Source organism: Paramacrobiotus metropolitanus, unplaced genomic scaffold (assembly GCF_019649055.1).
Source record: "Paramacrobiotus metropolitanus isolate TYO unplaced genomic scaffold, Prichtersi_v1.0 Parri_scaffold0000052, whole genome shotgun sequence".
Taxonomy (NCBI): Eukaryota; Metazoa; Tardigrada; class Eutardigrada; order Parachela; family Macrobiotidae; genus Paramacrobiotus; species Paramacrobiotus metropolitanus.
In genome coordinates, this window is record NW_026570272.1 from 368,272 (window position 1) to 386,873 (window position 18,602).

At 51.3% G+C, this 18,602-nt stretch overlaps 5 protein-coding genes across 5 annotated transcripts; 2 read left to right on the top strand and 3 right to left on the bottom strand.

Moving 5' to 3' along the window:
• Positions 1-758: 758 nt before the first annotated feature.
• LOC129592464 (kelch-like protein 18) lies at positions 759-3,550 on the bottom strand. Its single transcript, XM_055488509.1, has 6 exons — positions 3,079-3,550; positions 2,703-2,991; positions 2,310-2,601; positions 1,659-2,224; positions 1,367-1,450; positions 759-1,276 (listed from the first exon to the last, which is right to left on the bottom strand). The coding sequence occupies exons 1-4, from the start codon at positions 3,390-3,392 to the stop codon at positions 1,782-1,784; spliced, it is 1,338 nt and encodes a 445-aa protein (XP_055344484.1). The 5' UTR covers positions 3,393-3,550; the 3' UTR covers positions 759-1,276; positions 1,367-1,450; positions 1,659-1,781.
• A 430-nt stretch (positions 3,551-3,980) lies between these two features.
• LOC129592379 (uncharacterized) lies at positions 3,981-6,742 on the top strand. Its single transcript, XM_055488398.1, has 3 exons — positions 3,981-4,941; positions 5,192-6,037; positions 6,530-6,742. Exons 1-3 carry the CDS (start codon positions 4,285-4,287, stop codon positions 6,740-6,742), a joined length of 1,716 nt encoding a protein of 571 aa, XP_055344373.1. The 5' UTR covers positions 3,981-4,284.
• Positions 6,743-9,596: 2,854 nt separating this feature from the next.
• Positions 9,597-13,794, bottom strand: LOC129592455 (plasminogen activator inhibitor 1-like). The gene is made up of 3 exons (XM_055488500.1): positions 13,667-13,794; positions 10,446-11,600; positions 9,597-10,093 (listed from the first exon to the last, which is right to left on the bottom strand). The coding sequence occupies exons 1-3, from the start codon at positions 13,782-13,784 to the stop codon at positions 9,918-9,920; spliced, it is 1,449 nt and encodes a 482-aa protein (XP_055344475.1). The 5' UTR covers positions 13,785-13,794; the 3' UTR covers positions 9,597-9,917.
• Positions 13,795-13,911: 117 nt separating this feature from the next.
• On the top strand, positions 13,912-17,895 carry LOC129592416 (uncharacterized). Its single transcript, XM_055488442.1, has 3 exons — positions 13,912-15,170; positions 16,092-16,736; positions 17,257-17,895. Exons 1-3 carry the CDS (start codon positions 14,218-14,220, stop codon positions 17,495-17,497), a joined length of 1,839 nt encoding a protein of 612 aa, XP_055344417.1. The 5' UTR covers positions 13,912-14,217; the 3' UTR covers positions 17,498-17,895.
• Positions 17,745-18,481, bottom strand: LOC129592417 (uncharacterized lipoprotein YgeR-like). The gene is made up of 2 exons (XM_055488443.1): positions 18,310-18,481; positions 17,745-18,208 (listed from the first exon to the last, which is right to left on the bottom strand). Exons 1-2 carry the CDS (start codon positions 18,358-18,360, stop codon positions 17,996-17,998), a joined length of 264 nt encoding a protein of 87 aa, XP_055344418.1. The 5' UTR covers positions 18,361-18,481; the 3' UTR covers positions 17,745-17,995.
• Positions 18,482-18,602: the final 121 nt, after the last annotated feature.

Consider the following 18,602-nt stretch of genomic DNA (forward strand, 5'->3'; position numbering starts at 1 on the left):
ACCAGATATTCCAGAGCTGCTAGCCGTGCAAGATGACATTAATTCATTCACAAGGAGTTCTTCTCCCTCAAGCACTCAGAAGCGATTTCTGATCCAAAATATGAAAGATGACAGAACACGCCTTCAACTTAAAAGCACTCATAGACAAACCATGAGACAACATTTTATTGATTGTTTTATGAGAGATCAAAGTACACTTAACACTTTACTAATTGGCTGATACTTTCTGGCCACTTCCTTCCGTTGCAAACCACATCACAGTATGACTGTCCATACAAAATGTACTTCTACCAGTCGTACTCGTGACACAGTTAAAAGAGTGTGTTAATAATCGGGCCCGGTTATCTTCGGGCCGTTTTGGTGGAAGTCACCGGCTGGCGGTCCCATGGAAGAACAGCCGGTTCTGCCGGTATCCCCCATCACACAGCCCTCGTCGTCCTAGCTACGTCCAGTCGGTGCAGATCGAAGGCGTATGGAGCACGTCCGCTCCTTCCCTTCCTCTCTTGCCCTTGCTTGTACAATTAACCGGCCGGCGTTTGCACCAACTGGATGCACAGCAGCTGTCTAGATCTCTGGGGTCAAATGCCGATATCTTATGCCAGTAGCGCCACTGGAATGTGCAAATCACCAAATTAATCAGCTTGCGTACCAAGTTGAACGGTTATCTGTAACTTCCGCCGGAATGCCAACAACATCACACTAGTAACTTTATGGCCCTCTACGTGCCTTAAAACAGTCAAAATCGCCGACCTGCTTGTACAAAAGTATCTGACCACTAATCAGTGAACAGCGTAATCAGTAAATGTACAAAATAAAAACTGTAGACAATCACAGCAAAAACTGCTAGGAAGATGCAAAATCGCCAAAAGAATGCAACCCATCTCAGTTAGCTCAGTCAACATGGCGGCGTACCACAAAAAAGGCAAAAATAATTGTATTTACTCAGGAAGAACCCACGGTGTCACGGTCAAGACAGCGACTTGCAGAGTACAGCGTTACTCGGTCTGTTAACGCGAGGTAAACGCTGCCCAAGTGATCCCTTTTCGCAGCGGCAAGATGTGCTTCCAGGCCAGGAGTTTTTGGATGGCGACGCAGGGAAAAGCGCCGGGAGGGACATCATCCGGTGCGGCCAGCGGACCGGGGGTCCACTTGTCGGTTGCGGGATCATAGCTCTCCATCCAAAGCCCGCCCTCGTCGCCGTCAAGTCCCCCCACCGCCGTCAGTCGGCCGTCGATCAGCAGGAGCCCGGACTCGGCACGTGGTGTGCCCATGTCGGCTATATCAGTCGACGCACATATATATAGTCACACACCATCCCACAACATCAACACACGCAGCAGCAGTGACTGTGTGCACGCAGACTCACCTCGTTGCTCCCACTGGCCCGTCTCCACATTGTAGGCCTCCACACAGCTCAGCGGCACTGCGTTGCCGGGGCCGGCGTAGCCACCTGCGAATTAATATTACTGCGGTTAACGTCCATTACATGCGTAATAAACGCGTAAATGCTTAACGTCAGCCTCGTCCCTATACAGATCAGTATACCCGCGCTGATGGACATTAACTGCGTAATCCTGCAAAGTATTCATGGCAAATATCGCTACTGACGAGGTACCAGCATGACCACTGTACAGTGTGGTACAGCGGCCACCACTCACCGACAACGTAAATCCACCCGTCTGGCCCGACACAAGCGGCTGGCCGGCAGCGGGCTGTCGGCAGGGGCGCCAAAGTCTGCCAGGCGTTCTCGTTGGGGACATATCGGAGGACATCATCACTTGTCACTCCACACTGCTGACCACTCCGCTAAACAAATACAGAAATCCGCCGTGCGCCACGATCCCACTCTCCCAGACAGTCGTCGGCTTGCCGGCCTTCAGCTGCCACTCCTGTAGCTCGTCGTAATAGCAGTACAGCTGCTGTCCGCCGACGGCGTACTGATGTCCCCCGACAACAGCCAGAGATGCCTGGTTGACGTCCAGACCACAGGTGCCCATTCCGGACCACCGGTCCACGCTGGCGTCGTACGTCATGACAACCATCCCGCCCCCTTCAGCTGGCAGCATCGTCGCAATGGCGATCTGATGACCACGTGGAATGTACAACGGTGGGAATGCGCAGTTCGGTGGTGGTGGAGCGAAAGGGACGCTCTCGCATTTCCCGGTCTTCGAGTCCACGCAATCAATCATGCCCGACAGGTGATGGACGGCCACAATTACGGTTTCTGCAAGGTTATCATTACAGTACAGTGCTTGCAACAACAGTGTTACACTTGTTCACAGTGTGCAGTGAATCGAAATGTACCGTACCATACGAAACGCGCAGCGATGGACGGCTGTTCGCAGCGGCATCGATATCCGCGAGAGCAGCCTCGGTAGCATCCTCGGCCGCTTTTGCCAAACGTTGCGCCAGGGGATGTTCAGGAAGACGAGCTAGGAAACCGTTAGACAGCAAAGTCAGTCGCAGGTGCTGGAACAGTTCATCCGCCAGCGGGTGCCGCTGCTCAGCACAATCCGGAACTGTCAGCCACCGCCAAACAGCATCAGCCACCTGGTCCTCGCAAGCTACGTACAGCTGGTCGGAGCGGATCAAGTGGATCATCTGTCAAATTCAATACGAGTACAGGACAGTGCATGACAAGAAACAAAGCAATGGCTGTTGACAAACGGCGGAAGGTGTTCGGGACACTGCGTAACACGCACCGCGTCGCTTGTCAGAGATGCCAAATCGCCACGTAAGGTCATCACAATGAAATGCTCCCCAATTAAGGCGCGACACTCGTCCGCCAGATCCACCAAGGCCAGGCGCACCGCTTCATTGTATATCTCCAGGCGCGGGTTGTCCACTTCCAGGCGCGTCCGCAGCAGCGTCGTGCATGCTCGCACAATCTGCGGAATCTCCAGATAGTCCGCAGCTTGTGCCAGAGCGAATGCACCGCTGTCCTCGAGGCCCTCCAGGCTGATGGGGTGTCCGTACATTGCGCCGATGATCCTGCAAGTCGCCAAGAACCGATGGCCATGTTTAACTGGCCGTACAGATGCATGGTTGCCACTGCGATTCTGCTGCATGTGCACTTACTGCTCTAGAATGCTGTGGGGGATATTCGGCAGCGGGAGGTCCTTCTTCTGCGATTCCATCATCTCAGAACGGAACATTGCACGGAAAAACTGGCTGCGGGCCATGAGGACGATGCGGTGGCAGGGAATCCATGATGGCTCTGCTGGAGCATCGGAAGGTGGGGCACCTCGCAGTTCCACATCGCACAATTCGGATCGGACGTCATTCAGGCCCTGCACCAATCCGTAGGCATCCAGGGAGACGGTCGCTCCGTCCTCGGGCAGGCGCAGTCGCTTTCGAGATGGTAAGGGGTTCGACGGACCAGCTTCTGCCATAATGTGATGCTCGCCGTGTACAACCTGAACAGCGCCTCGCGACGATTGGGCGCCAAAAGACGAATGATGGGAGAACGGGCGCAGATTGTAATACACTAAATACAGTATGAAAGCAACATTTCGCACGATCTAACAGATTTTGATCCACAGAATCACAAAAAGAGTTTTTTTCCGTAGACCGTATTCACCATCTGCCTGTTTGTTTGGGTTTCTCGCATCCTCATGACGTCACGGTGGCTGGCCAGCCGGTCCAAATGTTCTGAATGGCTTGCCACCGCCCGCTGTGGTCAACTGCTTGGTCTGGTGCGTGGAGTGGCGAGGTATACGTAAGTGACTTCCGCTGTTCCTCGCGTGCTGTGATACAGTCCAGGCGCTACTGTACTACTACCGTAGATTTAGAGTGTAATACAGTCAGTAATAAATACTCTGACTCGGTACTCGATACTCGATAGTTCCCGCAAGCAGGTGAAAATCTGGAAGTTGTAGAACAGCGGTTCAGAAGTTCTGAATCAGAACTTCAGAGTTGATTTTGCTGCTGTTCATAATTGTATCAATCCTGACTTCTGAATTATGAAGACAATTATTATTTATTCGGTTAGTGTTTAATTTTATCTAGAGCTTGCAAGGATGTCACGACGTGCAGGAGGGTTCTGCTCTTTAATATAGCGCAAACTAGACCGACTCAACAGCGACAAACAAATTTAATACGACAAAGAATTTTATCTCGTTATATGTTTCCATGCATCCTGAGTCCTGACTCAGGGGATCTGGATTAATCTTGCAGACGGCAGTGCGTAATATTATCTTTCCGGCACTGGCCAGTTGCCAGTGATCTGATCAGTGATCTAACACGGGCAGACAGACGCAGTAAATAATAATCACGAACGGCGCAATGCTGATTTACGGCGATCGGGTGTACGCGTGGAACGCTGTGGACGTTCTCGTCGACGGTCGACTGCAGCACGGCCGCGTCATCAGCGTGGTGGACGGCGGCCTGATGATTGATTTCCAGTGGGGCACTCACAGTCAGCTGACACAGCGCGCGCAGCGGGTGGAATACGGACGCATCTTCCTCTGCAGCCAGCCGCCTCCGGGGCTCTGCCAACTAAACAACGACGTTCGTGTACAGTGGGTGCAGGTGTTGTTGCGGTATGAACCGGCGGCGGCCTGGATCTGGTACCGGGGACAGGTTCGCTCCGTCGCCTCCTACCGCTACGAGGAGTTTGTCAGCGTCGTAGCGGAACTGCCGCTGGCTCTGGTTCGCGCTGGCTGGCCCAGGAGACTGCTGCCCTGCTTTGTCCAAGAACTGGTGCCTTGCCAGCAGGTGCGCGAAGTGCAGCCATCCGCGGGCGTCGATGGCGGTCGGCCACGCGTGGAGCAGGGGGCCTTCGTGATCCGCTGCTGCCCGCTGCCGGCCACCGCGGTGGCCAAGCGGCTTGGACAGATCTTCGATGGTCGACGGCACAACGTCTTGTTCGTTTCCCGCTTCAATCAGACCCTCCTGTATCTGCAACGGGAGACGGGCACGGCGCTGACCGCCGAGCAAGTGGTAAGGGCGCTGCTGGTAGCCATTCATTTGCATCGAGCGCGAGGTGCTGCAGTTAAGCCTTCGTCAAGAGCATAAAACTTGTCTGACGCCACGAAGAGCGTACGTTACGCTTTTCCAATTCCACGACCCCTATACCATTTCCCAGGGGTATTGGCGCTCGCGCTCGTGCAATAATGTTGTTCGCGACGACCGCTAGCATTATCCAGTTCAATTGTCCGTAATCAGCTAGAACGTTGCTGGTTCGTTGCAGGAACGTCTCTGTGCAGACCGCCGCCTACCCGAAGTAGGCTTCCGAACCGCGCCGCTCCTGATGCCGCGTCCGGTGCCGCTGTTGATAGCCAGTCCGCCCGCTCCACCGGCCTGGAAGCCGACCAGCTACCCGACCACCGGCCGTGCGGCGGCCGTCCCTCCCGTCAGCCTGCCGCTGCCCGTGGAGTTGTGGCTGGAAGTGCTGCGCTCGCTGGACTCCATCGGGCGCGTCCGCTGCCGCCGGGTGTGTCCCCTGTGGAACCGCCTACTGGCCCGCCACGCCTACTTCCCCGATGTGCGCGTCGCCGGCACAGAGGGGGAGTATGCGGCCGACCCGGTGGGGCCGTTGGAGCTCGAGGGCCTCAGCGTGTACTGGGTGGTGGCCTGCCTGCTCAAGTGCCTGACGCCGCGCACCACACGGGCGGTCTTCGTCAACCTGGCGCTGGACGACGCCCGCCAGCTGTCCGCACCGCTGCGGCACATGCTGCAGGAGCGCCGCCTACCGCTGCTGCTCTTCTACAAGTGCCGGTTCGGTGCCGCCGACGCCGGCATCCACGAGGTCGTGGCCCGTACCAGTGAGCTGGCCGTGCAGTGTCAGTGCGAGCGGATGTTGTGGAAGCGGTGCCGCCTCGTGGAGTCCCAACTGGCGGCACTGGTAGTGCAGCACTCCTTCAGTACGCCGTGTACAAGTCAGCCGGAGACGGAGCGGCAGTTGTGGAGTGTCTGGGAGCAGCATCTCCGGCACCAGCAGGCGCCAGCCAGCAACCGCCAGCAGCTGGCCGCATGGCTGGCTGACTGCATTGCGCACCAGCGCCAGCGGGAGGTTGAGATTAACAAGATTCTGCGGGTAGGCCTTTCTGTTTCTTAGGTGGATCTGTACTCTGTAGTGGCTAGTGGCTGCGCCGGCCTAACGTAATGTACTGTTACCCTGCACTTGCCGAAATTTCGTATAGTGTGCGCAGTTAGCTGTTGTATGCCGTCCATGTGAATCGTGATAGCGAACGTACAACGTACACATGGCTGCACTAGTGAAACTTTCGGCAAGTGCAGGGTAACAGTACAGTAATCATAATATTGTGGTAATTGTATGACTGTGGGTGCCTACTCAGTAGCACTCAGCAGTACGCGGTATTTGTTTGCATCATCATTATTAATTCTGACTAATTTTTTTTAGTATGTACTTGTACTTAGCCGGCAATAAGCCCAGTAAATACTCGTATCAGGTGCTTCACGACGCGATCGTTTCGTTGACTATAACAGAGCAGGAGAATATGTAAATGACAGCCTGGCGCGTGCTGCTGATTACAAATAGAAATGGCGGTTTGTCGTTGGTGTGCAGGGCCTCAACTGCTACCAGAGCCTGGATCCCCGCGAGTCCACGCAGTACCGCCATGTCCAGTGGACGCTGTCCAGCCTGGGCGACGTGGACGTCAGTCGGCTGAGTCCCCTGACGACGGCGTTCCTCCACGCGGCCCTGCTCTTCTTCCAGCGGACTCAGCTGAACGTGTTCCGTGGAATCCGCGCAATCCGACCCCGGCCGACGGAGACGTGATGGACGATCCATTGCGGTCCTTCCTCCCCGGGGCCGATGTCGATGTGTAGGTGCGCATCCCGGCCAAGCTTCTGCCGGCTTCGTAATCCCCCTGCAATCACCGCCCGCTCTTCCATCGCGCATGGATGCAGCTGCTCGGCGGCCACGAGGCCGGCCGAGCGCGACTACCGTCCACCAGCACACTGTACCTAGCACAGCCGACAGATTACCGGTCGGCTGGCAGTTAGCGGGAAGGAGACACCCGCGCTATCCTCGACGCAGTCGCCACAGAATTATCCGCATTGTACGGAACCCCTGCTGAGCTGCAATGGCCAGATCGGTGCAGGCCTGATTCACAGTACAAGTTGGCACTGATAGTGATGGATGATTCACTGCAGCTGGTCACGCTTTCACCCAATTCGCATCAGTTCGTACCAATGCGGCCTGTTGGTGTTAACAACTTTAGCGCCATATAAAAATTAATGAGTGCAAACAACACTTGTTTTTGTTGTAAAATGTTCTCTTTTCTTGTTTTTCTTATGTTTTCTTGGGCACTTTAAAAATTGTAAGGATTCCAGTATATTTTATACGCATGTCGGCAGGTATCTGTATAAGGATCAAAGCGAGGCACTAAGAAAAGGTCTTTCGATCACAGACACACTCTGTCATATGGCTCAACCATTCTTTTGATAATTAACAACATATCTTAACGCAATTAATGAAGAGTCACGTAAGACGCAGCAATTGAGTTAATCCCAACCAGCAGAATCAGCAATGGGATAGATTATGGCGATAATCTTAGTATTATTGTGCACAGGTGCTGACGCCTGTTGCAGCGTGTCTTGATGAATCCATGTTTGTAATCTGTATCGATGCTGTTAAGTGTCTAGCGGTTAGAAGCTCTCTCTCTGGTAGCGATGCGACCTGATTCGTAGATGCCCACTGGGCAGCCACCCGTATATAAGCGATTAATCGGCGAATACTCAGCGTATTTGGCGCTCAGTAGTTTGCGCATTTTTGATTTTTCTTTTTTCTGTGTCTAGAGGTTGTTTTTCCCTTGCGGTTGTGTTCAATGAGAAATAAATAAGCCCCCTTTTGAGTTGTGGTGTCGCACCGGAAACAATAATGCACTGCAACACCACAACCCACATTAATGCAAACAGCGGTGTGATAAGCCACACCACACAAACAGCACCATGACGTTGTTATGCAGTGTTGTAGCGCTTTCCTCCGAACACTGCACTCTGCAAGTCGTTGTCGTGACAGTGACGCGGGTTTTTGCATGTATTTTATGCATGTGCATGCATTTTGGCCGGTGTGAAGAACGCCGCAATGTTGAATACAGGGAGTGGTTTTGGCGATTTTGCGTTCTTCCTAGTAGTTTTTGCTGTGATTTTCTGCAGTTTTTTTTTGTATGCACCTCAGCACATTACGAAGAGTCGGACATCTTTCTCTGTTGGCTGGTATACGGCCAGTGCAGCGCACCATGGTGCAGAAGTTATGATTCATAGAAATAAGAACGGGTATGTTAAAAACGGGGATGTGCAGCGCGGTATCTTGAATACGTGCGGTATAGTTGTTATGACCATTCAAAGCGTAGATAAGCTCCGGATCGTGATGACACACGTTACCAGTCGTTATCTACTGCGCATAATGCACAAAAAACCTACTCGTACATAGGCGTTGGAAGATACCCGCATGCCTGAATCTGAGCAACTGATTACGCTGTTCACTGATTGGTGACTGGATACGAGTATTTTGTACATCCAGGTCAGCGATTTTGACTGCTTAAGCCACGTATGGGACTATAAGTTACGAGTACGATGTTACAGATAACCGTTAAACTTGTACGCAAGCTAGTTAATTTGGTTATTTGCACATTCCAGTGGCGCTTACTGCGTAAGATGTCTGCATTCGACTTCAGAGACAGCTGCTGTACAGTGTACATCCAGTTGTACAAACGCCGGCCGGTTAATTGTACGAGCAAGGACAAGAGAGGAAAGGAAGGAGCGGACGTGCTCCATACGCCTTCCATCTGCACCATGCTGGACGTAGCTATAGGAGGGCGGAGAATAAATTAAAATAAATAAGAGATGTTCGGCAACGAGGGCTGTGTGATCGCGGATGCTGGGAGAACCGGCAGGGCTTCCACCGGACCGCAGGCCGGTGACTGTGGCGGCGCGACGGGTGAGCCGGGGGCGGTCGAAATGAGCGGGTCAGAGAAGAAGGCGTGCGCGGCCAGTGGGAATAACGGTGGACGGGGTCGCTCGTCCAGCTTTCAGTATACACACCGGAAGTTGCCAGTGCATCGTTCTTCCCAAGAAATCTTAATGTGGTCGGTCGCCCGGCAGCTACGCCTAACAGCACGCCTCTGTCCGTTTCCGGACATGTGGCTAGAACGTGGCCGTTGTCGACAACGGACTGGTCTTCTGTGTGGCGGGTACTGACTACTGGGCGCCGAGAAAGTACTGACGAAGGCGGAACGAAAATTACGGAAACCGGATGTTGCGCGCACAAACGGTTTTCAGTTTTCACGCCAGTGTATACAAATCATCTGGCTAGAGAATGTCATAAAACAAGAGAAAAAAGAGTTTGGAAGTGCGCGAATGTGAAACATTTCGTGCATGTACACGACTTTGGTACCATGTACCGGCCCACTTCCCTTAAATAATTCCAGCTGCTATCCCCGGCAGGAATGCCAGCCAGTTTATCCAATACAGAAACACTCATTACAAGAGGAACTGTTAAATAGCGAGTTTGTTCTGCAAAGTGCGAGTGTCATCTCTCCATGTACATATTATTATAGCCAAAGTGAAAATTACAGCAACGTATGCTGTATCTGCGACATTTAATTAAGTACTAGTACTCCCTTGAATCTGAGCAGTCTTTCGTCGATATAAATACTAGATAATAAATGGGATGTGGGTATGCTGAGCATCTATAGGCTGCTGTGAATTTTCACAAACTTGACTGCTAGAAAGCGTAAAAACGTTTTCCACCAAGGGCGCAATAGAATCCAGATCAGCGCCAATTCTCAATCTCACAGAACACAACCCAGCACGATAGCACGACACTAGAACAAGATCAACAAACAAAATCTTCGCAACACCCAGCGTATCCCGGTAACGGTCATAATTATGAGACTAGACCTCTCAGAGGAGCTGACAGCTTTCTTTCCGGTGCAGCCGGCATGTATTCAGATGGTCAGCGAGGGATCGGCGATGCGGCCGATGAAGAGCGGCACGTCGAGCTGGTTGTGCCAGACCAGCAGCAGGAAGGGCCGGTTGGCCAGGAAAGCCGGCCTCGGTACGCACAGATACTCGGCGGAGAACATGGTGGCCACGCTCGACCGGACGCCCAGCTCGTCCACTTCTACGGAGAGACACACATACACTTCTCCGCAAATTAATTCACAAATTATCAATGGTCAAAATGCAGGAATTTTCAACGTGCTAAAATCTCTCCGTTAACGGGTTTTCTACTGCTGTAGCTCCATAGTACTAAAACCAGGGCGCTATCCACTGGAAACCGAGAAAGTAGAAACGGCCGAAAAATGCACCGATGGGGGAATTGACCCCCGGCTACGTCGTTAGATCCCCGTAAGCAGTACCACTGCACCACGGCGCGCATTACGTTGAAATCCTTTGAAAGACTTTGTCGCCGTACGTGTGTCGCTTCTCTCGTTACAGTAGTATAACAAATAACAACCGGCCAAATTACTCACCGAACACCACGTTGTGCTGGAACGCGGTAGCGCCCTGCAGCGGACACTCCTGGAACATGTCGGAGAAGCCGGTGGCGGTGCGGTGCGAGTATAACTCCGCCAGACCCAGCGCCTGCATGCCGCGCTCCAGCTCCAGCTGGCAGTTAACCCGGAATTTCGGCAAGGATAGCGCCATACCATAGCGAATACTCTGCCGCCGCCATCCGCGCAATAACTTCACACTAAGACTCTCTTCCAGCTGCCGCAATGCCTCCCCGCCCGCGGCCGCCGGTAGAATACACATGACACTGTACCGCTTCTCGCCGGCCTCCATAATCACCATCTGCGGATCCGTCGCCGCGGTCTTCTTCTCGACGTTAAACGGCGTCCAGGTCGTGTTTCCCGATATCAAAAACGGGACTTTCTTCTGACTGCCGTCCAGGCAGGTAAACACGCCGTCGCGGGTGTCCTTCTCCTCGAACTGCAGCGCCCACGGCGCGGAGAACGTCAGCAAATTAATCAGCACTAAACTGGTTAAAGGATTATCGAGAACGCTGCGCATATCGCCCACCGGCAGGCGGTCGGCCATATCGCTGCTTTCATGCTTTTCAAGAAACTCCGCATACGCCGCCCGGGCGGCGGTTGCGTTCTCAAAATCCACGGGTAAAAACACCACATCGGATTTGTTGAGCATTGCGTCTTTAAACGACGGTTTCAGCGTGAGGAGTTGGCTGTACAAGACCGCGTTGACTTGGCTGAACGCCGCGTCACCCGCGACGCAGGATAACGCCGCGCTGACGTCATCGATGCTGCGCCCGTCGGGACACAGCAGCGCCAGAAGATCCTGGCGCAACTGATCGCGGGCGCCGAGGAGGCGAGCGAATAGAACGTGCTGGATGGAGTAGGGGCAGACGATCAGGTTGCTGCCGGCGCTGGGCGGTTGCGCTTGCGCCACGGCTTGGTAGATCTTAACGGCCACACCAGCTCCGCATCGCGGCTGCTGCACGGCATTTTTTAGCTTTCCCCCTGGCCGTTGTATGCGTCGCGCTCTACTCTGCCGGGAGAAGAAACCAAGGAGGGATGAGCAGCCGCAACAGCTTATTTCCCGCCCGTCCTCTCCATTCTCACACTGAGATGCTTTCCACGGCATTTCCTTGTGCAATCCACGCGGACAATCTTCAAAATTACTGGATACGTATACAGGATTTATTACAAACAATATTACTGCATAAACACGCTCGTATATCTGCTTATGGGGGTTAACATAAAACCCTGTTGCAGGGACATTAAACTGCACATAATTATTTCATGAGCCCTTATTCCATACACCCGTTAAGCCGTCTTGCTAAGGTCTAAGGTAAAAAGTATATATATCAGAACTTGCCTTGCTCCTGGTTCAGATTTACACAACATGTTCAATATAATCCGAATGATACAGAATGAAAATAAAATCGTAACTGACAGAACACTCAATTCGGCTGCATGGAGACATTTGAGAACGTTTTCATCTGCCGCTGGCTTGCAGGCCTATGACGATCGGTTGTTAAGTACTCGTACTTGTTACCCACTGCAAGCTGCCATGCGGCTTGCCATGCCATGTGGTTTAATATTGCATACAGACATACAGTGTAATGCAGCTCGTATAACTGATTGCGCTGTACTGAAATCTATTATACAAGTGCTTCACAGATTGTCCGGCGCCGTGTACTGACGGCTGGGCACGTGTGCGAGGAGACTTTGGGTAAGCAAAAGTCGAGCCAGGCTGGGAAAGTGGGATCGACGTATAGTGGAGCCGGGCGAGCGGTCACGATTGGCATCCGTGGCGTTAACTGCTACAAAAATGTCAGCCCTGGCAAACGTGGCAATCGGCACCACGGCGACCTTTGTGTTGCGCGCACCTTGTACAAGTTAGTAATTGTAATGGTGAATTAATGTTAATATTTTTAACTCAGATATACGTTACAACTTGATAAAACTAAGTTTTTAAGTATACAGTTCACAATAAAAATTCTGATTTTTATAAACAATTTCTCTAATAATTATTAATCAACACGATCGTTATTGGCATTATTGTTTTCGCAACACTTAAAACGCTTAAACGCAACACTATGCGCTCCGGATTTACGGCGTGCATTGGAGAAGGTGTCCCCAACGGCTCCGTCGCTGCAGTGTTCCAGGTGCGCACTCGCGTAAGTTGACTGATGACTGCAGTCTTCTGATTATAGACGTTAGTTATCCTTGTTACTGCAGCGGTGCCCAGGGATACGCTGAGACCGCCTACTGACGTTGGTGTCCTACAAGAGAGTGGTCTGGCCGGACACGCAGGGCGGCGGTTAGGTTACTATTGCCAATAACCGGCATTGACAGCTGGATATCAATACTGGGCGCGGGTATTTCTGGTTTTGGTTTTGTAATACTTCTTACCGATGTCAGAAAGTGGCATCGGTGGACAGACAACTGCGTACGGCAGCGATAATACTGTATACAAATATAAATATATGCCAGTGCCACTAATTTTCGAACGTTCTTGCTTTATTAGAGCTCTCTAGAGGTCGCAATGGAAAAAAACTGGAACGTCGTTTGCTGAGAACTGGTCGGCCTTCCGGTGCCAGCTTAACAATGAATAAATAAATGAGCAAATTAATGTATTGTACGAACATTAATATCATGTACAGATAGCAGCGTAAAAATAATAATTGTACGAGAAATCATATATCGTACGAATATATCGGATTACCCAAGACGCAGCATAAATCGGAGCTGCAGGCTCATACTGTAACTGTTAGAATTAATTTACACGAATTGCCGTTTAAATTTAAAGAAAACACAACAGCAGCTAGAATGCGTTACGGTAATCATCTACTGCAAAGCCACAGAAACAAGAGCTGTTTTTACGAGATTATGTACGTAGCAGTATGAAATTCATATTAATATTATTAATGTACTTTTACAATTAACACTGCATGTGTACACTGAAAAATGGTGTACTCTATATGTTACCCTTGCGTATACGTGTGTGCATACAGGTATAATATTTAAAATATAGAATACTTACATGTAATTGTCGTGTATCTATATTATTTATGTACACACATGTAGTACACATATACATCTACGAACTTGCGCATTTACTATGCGCGCCAAGATATTATTAAATAAGGCTAATGATATTGCCTGGCTTTCAATGATCACATTAATTTGGAATCCTTATGTATACAGTGGTGCACTTATTTCCCACATACCGGTGTTTGCGTCGGAAACAATAAGAACTGGCGGACACCGATCATCGCTGACACTGAGAGCATTTTCATTTGCGACGCTAACGATCAGCCGTATAAATTTCCGTGAAGCGCTTCCCATGATGGATCGCTTCCCATTATAGCGCAATAATAAAAGCTTGATGTTGGCGGAAGTTAGCAGGAAGAGGTTATATTACGATTATGTTAGCGTGGCCGGAGTTAGCGGAAGCCGGCGGAGTAGAGAACACTCCAACGGGATTTGCCGGCAGTCAGCCGTATCATACACCGGCTGAGCACGGCCTATATGCGCGCGTGACTCACCCACTCTTTGCCGAGAAGAGCAGCCGCGCCTGTGCGCTGCTCGGCATCCTGTCATGCGCCGGCACTGCTCCTCCTCGAAACTATCGATCCGCCGCTCGGCTGGCGCTGCGGTTAAAACGTGCTGCATCGCCGTTTAATGTTCACACTCGCGTTATAATTATCCGCATCCGCGGAATTATTTCCTCCCGTGCCTGCTGTGCATTGTACCCTCGATCGCTCCCATTCCCGTCGCCATGGCCGACGACACCCAGTCCCCGTTGAAATCCCGCCGCGAGCGCTGGATCAACAAACCCTGGAAGAGCCTGACGCTGCTGCGTCCGCGCAGTAAGGACCGCAGCGACGCGCCCAGCGCCGCCTTCCGGCAGGTCTTCTGGCCCAGTCAGGAGGCGGTGTTGGTGGAGCAGCTGCCCGGGAAGTTCACCCTGGGCTACGCCTGCGACGTGGACACCCACACCCACCGCGTCATGGTCGATCTGCGCTGCCACAACACGCCGCCGCAGTGGGTGCCCGCCGACACGGTGTGGGCGCACTTCCCGGCGGACCGGGAGCACCTCCGTCCGCACACCCCCGCACTGGCCGCGCTGCGCCGGGACTCCGCGGCCCCCCGCGTCTTCCAGCCGGGCGTGGTCCTCTTCGCCGAGCCGAAATGCCGCGCCGGCCTCCTGTACGTCGAGACGCAGGCCGACCGCCACGGGCCGCGACTGCGCCGCTTCGTCCACCCGGTGCACCTCCGCGTCGTCGTCCCAGGCGCCGACGGACGCCCCCGCATCCCGGATCTGGAGCTGCTGACGCAGCGCCTGACGGGGAAGAGCACGTGGCGCTTCCACCACGTGGCGGTCGGCCTGGAGCCCGGGCAGCACGAGCTGCTGGATCTGCAGCTGCTGCTGGCCACGGTGCGCAAGTACCGCACGGTGCTGCGCATCAGCGTGGAGGAGGAGCGCGTGACCTTTGCGCTGAAGGAGTGGAACAGCTGCGAGCCCCTCACCGAGACGCACCTCAAGACCTTCGTCAAGGGGGCGCTGCGCGGCTACGTCGATTCGCCAGAGCCGGTGCGGGCCAACCGGCGGGCGGCGGTGTATCCGCTGGAGGATAAGAGCAGTGTCGGCTTGGGGCGGTTGCCTTATGAACTGCAGGAGGACATCCTAATGGAGATCGAGGACATCCACAGCGTCGTCAACGCGCAAAGGTCACCACTGTTAATTAAAAAAATATTTAACTATTCAGCAATAACAAAATATAATTATTAATTTTTAGTATTTTATATAGGAAATGGCTATAGGCACCCCCTTTCACCCCCGTTATCTATAGGCACCCCCTTTCGCACCCACTTAGACTATAGGCACCCCTTTTCGATTAACTAATTCCTGCACCCCGTTGCACACGAAAACAACACATGACCAAGGACGATAAAGTGGAACTAGACAAAAGAAAAGAAGAGGGATGGTCAATCATGTGCTAGCCAAAATCCTAAGACAGAGGCCGGGCGAATATTAACATCGTGGTGTCCGATGCCCCAAAAGGTCACAAAAACTACCATCATTGCCCTCAGAAATGCAAGAATATTTATCAAATCAGCCAAACCGGCACATTGTCGGATGGAGTGCTTAGTATCTGTACAAATTTTATGTGAATGACCTAAAAAAAAAGATCGTCAAAAAAATCTTCAAAAAAATCTTTGTAAACCATGAAACCTGCTAGAAAATCTTTGTCAGGCTTGCGGGAAAAAAGTGAAAACAGGAAACAAGTGCGTGTAGTCCGCGAGAAAAACGGGGTGCTAGATTTATGTAACAGAAAAGGGGTACCTATAGTACAACAGGGTGCAAAAGGGGGTGCCTATAGCAAACGGGGGTGAAAGGGGTGCCTATAGTCTCACCCTTTTATATAATATGTTTATGTATACTCAGTATAGTATAAATAAAATAACAAATAATAAATAAATAAAAAAATTAAACAAATAAATTTTTAACTAAATAATTAAAAAGAATAATTATGATAAATTTTAACTAATTTTTTAAAATTTAAATTAAATAAATTATAAATAATTAATAAAAAAGAATAATTATTATAAATTTGTCAATAACATATATATGTATCATTATTACTTTAGGGTGTGCCGCGGCTGGCACGAAGCCCTGACCCGCAACCGGCGCGCCAACCACGTGGCCGTCGACCTGAACAAAACGGTAACGGCAACAGGAAGCCGGAAGCCGGACGAAAAGTACAACCTACCGCACCTGGTCAACCTGCTGGACAACAGCGTCAACGAGGCCACCGTCTCCTTGACCCTCATCGGCGACATCAACCCGGCAACGGAGCTGACCGTCGTCCACTTCCTCACCGCCCGCAACATCCGCCTGCCGCTCATCATCCTCAAGAAGTCCTCCTGCTGGCGCCCCCTCACGCAGAACCAGCCGGAGCAATCGCTGGAGCTGGCCAATCTCAGCCAGTTGATGCGCGTCTGCCAGACGTTGCGGCTGCAGGAGGTGACCTTTCCGGGACTGTTCGGGCCCATCGCCGGGCTGTGGTGCTCGCCGGCCCGCGTGCGCACCGACGTGGATGTGCATGTGCGCCGGGCGGAAGTGGACTGCATGGACAGCGCCGAGCAGCGGCTGGTGCGCTTCCTGCACATCCTGAATGACAACTGCCCGGAGCTGAGTAGCGGCGAGTGGGAAGTCATCAGCGCTGCGTGTGATGCGCTGGCGGCGTGTGCCGGACATCCCTTTCGCAGCCGGCTCTTCCTCATGCTGGCGCTGTACGTATTTCTTAGACTTCTTAGGCTTCTTAGATCTCCTAGATTTTTGCCAAATTTTTGCCGGATTTTTCCCCGGTTTCTCCCATATTTTTCCCTGATACTGCCGGATTTTCTCCCTTTTTTTTCCAAATTTTTCCTAAATTTTTCCTAGATTTGTGCTTAATTTTTTCTTCAGCCTTTCTTAACTTTTTAAAATTTTTCTTACATTAAGGAAAATGGCCCGGTACATAGCGTCAAAAATGGGATGCATGCACTAAAAGATTTCGCTTTCGCGCACTCCGAATCACTATTTTGTAATATTTTATGTCATTCTAAAGCTAAATGATTTGTGTACATTGTTCTGAAAACCAACGATTTCTTAGGTTTCTTAGACTTCCTAGATTGTTCTCCGGTTCCCAGATTTTTCCAGACTTTTCGTAAATTTTGCCCAGATTTTTTTTCATTTTTTCTAAATTTTTTCTTAGAATTCTTGGGTTTCTTAGATTTCTTATACATCCGGCATTCAATCGTTGCTGTGTAGGTTGAACGACACGCGGCCGTGTCAGCCGCGTGCCCTCGTGCACCAGCCGGCACTGTCCCGTTTAGCCGCGCACGCCTTCCGCTACTCGTATCCCGGCGAAGTGCCCTCCAGCGGCCGCAGCCAGGGACGCGCGCTGCCGCGGGCGCACAGCATCACCTTCCAGACGGAGGGCACCTGGAATATCGCCGTGCCGCAGTCCCGCCGCACCATATGTATGCTGCCGGGGTTGCCGTCCTTCTAGGGCGTGTACGAGTACAGAATACCGGACATGTCCCATTATTCGCCTTACCGGATGTGTCGACTATTTATATGTATGCTTGCAGGAAAGTGACAGCTCGCCAAAGCATTTATTTATTTTATTTCCGCTACAGTATTTATTGATAAACCAAAGCAGATTACACTACCAAAGCAAATTTGTTTATTTTAACTGTTAATGTAATCAGTACGTACGTGCATAATTAACTGGTTCTGTTTGTTTTACGCAGAGCGGATACAGTTTATTCAAGCCCTCAAGAAGTGTTTATTTATTACAAACTGTATGTATAATTTTTCTGTATAAATAAACAGAGATCACATTCTATCAAGAAAGTGCACAATGCATGTGTCGCATAAATAAAACCGCTGATAAATAAAAATAAAGATTATTGTTTGTATTAATTAATATAAAGATTATTATTTTTATTAGCGTTATTCCGCAAGAAAACGAATCTTCCATTATGTAGTCCAGTAAGGCAAGTAATTAGCTGGGAATGGTCAGTTCGTCACCGGGATAGATGCGGTCGGGATTGGTGAGCCCGTTGATCCGGGCGATATCCCGCCAGTCTTTGCCGAATTTCTTGGCGATCTTGAAGAGCGTGTCCTTCTCCTCGACGGTGTATTTAGTGGCCTGCGTCTGTCCCGATGATCCCGCACCGGAAGTCCCGTGGCGGTGCCGGCAGGCGCAGTAGCAGCTCTATAGAAAACATAAGAAGACATAAGAAAGCATAAGAAAACCTAAGAAAAAATGAGAAAAGCTTTATATATCGATTAAGCCGGCTTTGCGCGTTAACTGACCATGATGAGACTGCTGATGAGCATTACGCACAAGAGCGCTTTGGTCTCCATCCAGCCGGAAAGAAAGACTGCCGGGAAATTGGTTTATCTGAGGATTAGCGACGCCGGTTGTCAATGGAATGCGCTGGACGCAAGCGGCTTAATTGAATCGCCGTGCTCGAGTGCCGGTTTTCTTTTATATACTTCAATAAGCGATTACAGCGCGTGCGCAGTACCTGCGCAGTCCGGAATTGTCGTCAATTTCCGCGGCATTACCGGACTCGTTAGGCGGAGTGATAAGCGCGTATATACAG

Coding starts and splice junctions, on each gene's coding strand:
- LOC129592379 (XM_055488398.1), top strand. CDS start 4,285: ATGCTGATTTACGGCGATCGGGTGTACGCGTGGAACGCTGTGGACGTT. Junction 4,942..5,191: donor CGCTGACCGCCGAGCAAGTG/GTAAGGGCGCTG, acceptor GGTTCGTTGCAG/GAACGTCTCTGTGCAGACCG. Junction 6,038..6,529: donor AGATTAACAAGATTCTGCGG/GTAGGCCTTTCT, acceptor GTTGGTGTGCAG/GGCCTCAACTGCTACCAGAG.
- LOC129592417 (XM_055488443.1), bottom strand. CDS start 18,360: ATGGAGACCAAAGCGCTCTTGTGCGTAATGCTCATCAGCAGTCTCATC. Junction 18,209..18,309: donor TCATCAGCAGTCTCATCATG/GTCAGTTAACGC, acceptor TGTTTTCTATAG/AGCTGCTACTGCGCCTGCCG.
- LOC129592455 (XM_055488500.1), bottom strand. CDS start 13,784: ATGGGAAGCGCTTCACGGAAATTTATACGGCTGATCGTTAGCGTCGCA. Junction 11,601..13,666: donor TGTTTCCGACGCAAACACCG/GTATGTGGGAAA, acceptor GTAATTTTGAAG/ATTGTCCGCGTGGATTGCAC. Junction 10,094..10,445: donor CCAGCACAACGTGGTGTTCG/GTGAGTAATTTG, acceptor GTCTCTCCGTAG/AAGTGGACGAGCTGGGCGTC.
- LOC129592464 (XM_055488509.1), bottom strand. CDS start 3,392: ATGGCAGAAGCTGGTCCGTCGAACCCCTTACCATCTCGAAAGCGACTG. Junction 2,992..3,078: donor CCCCACAGCATTCTAGAGCA/GTAAGTGCACAT, acceptor GGCGACTTGCAG/GATCATCGGCGCAATGTACG. Junction 2,602..2,702: donor CATCTCTGACAAGCGACGCG/GTGCGTGTTACG, acceptor TGAATTTGACAG/ATGATCCACTTGATCCGCTC.
- LOC129592416 (XM_055488442.1), top strand. CDS start 14,218: ATGGCCGACGACACCCAGTCCCCGTTGAAATCCCGCCGCGAGCGCTGG. Junction 15,171..16,091: donor AGCGTCGTCAACGCGCAAAG/GTCACCACTGTT, acceptor TTATTACTTTAG/GGTGTGCCGCGGCTGGCACG. Junction 16,737..17,256: donor CTCTTCCTCATGCTGGCGCT/GTACGTATTTCT, acceptor GTTGCTGTGTAG/GTTGAACGACACGCGGCCGT.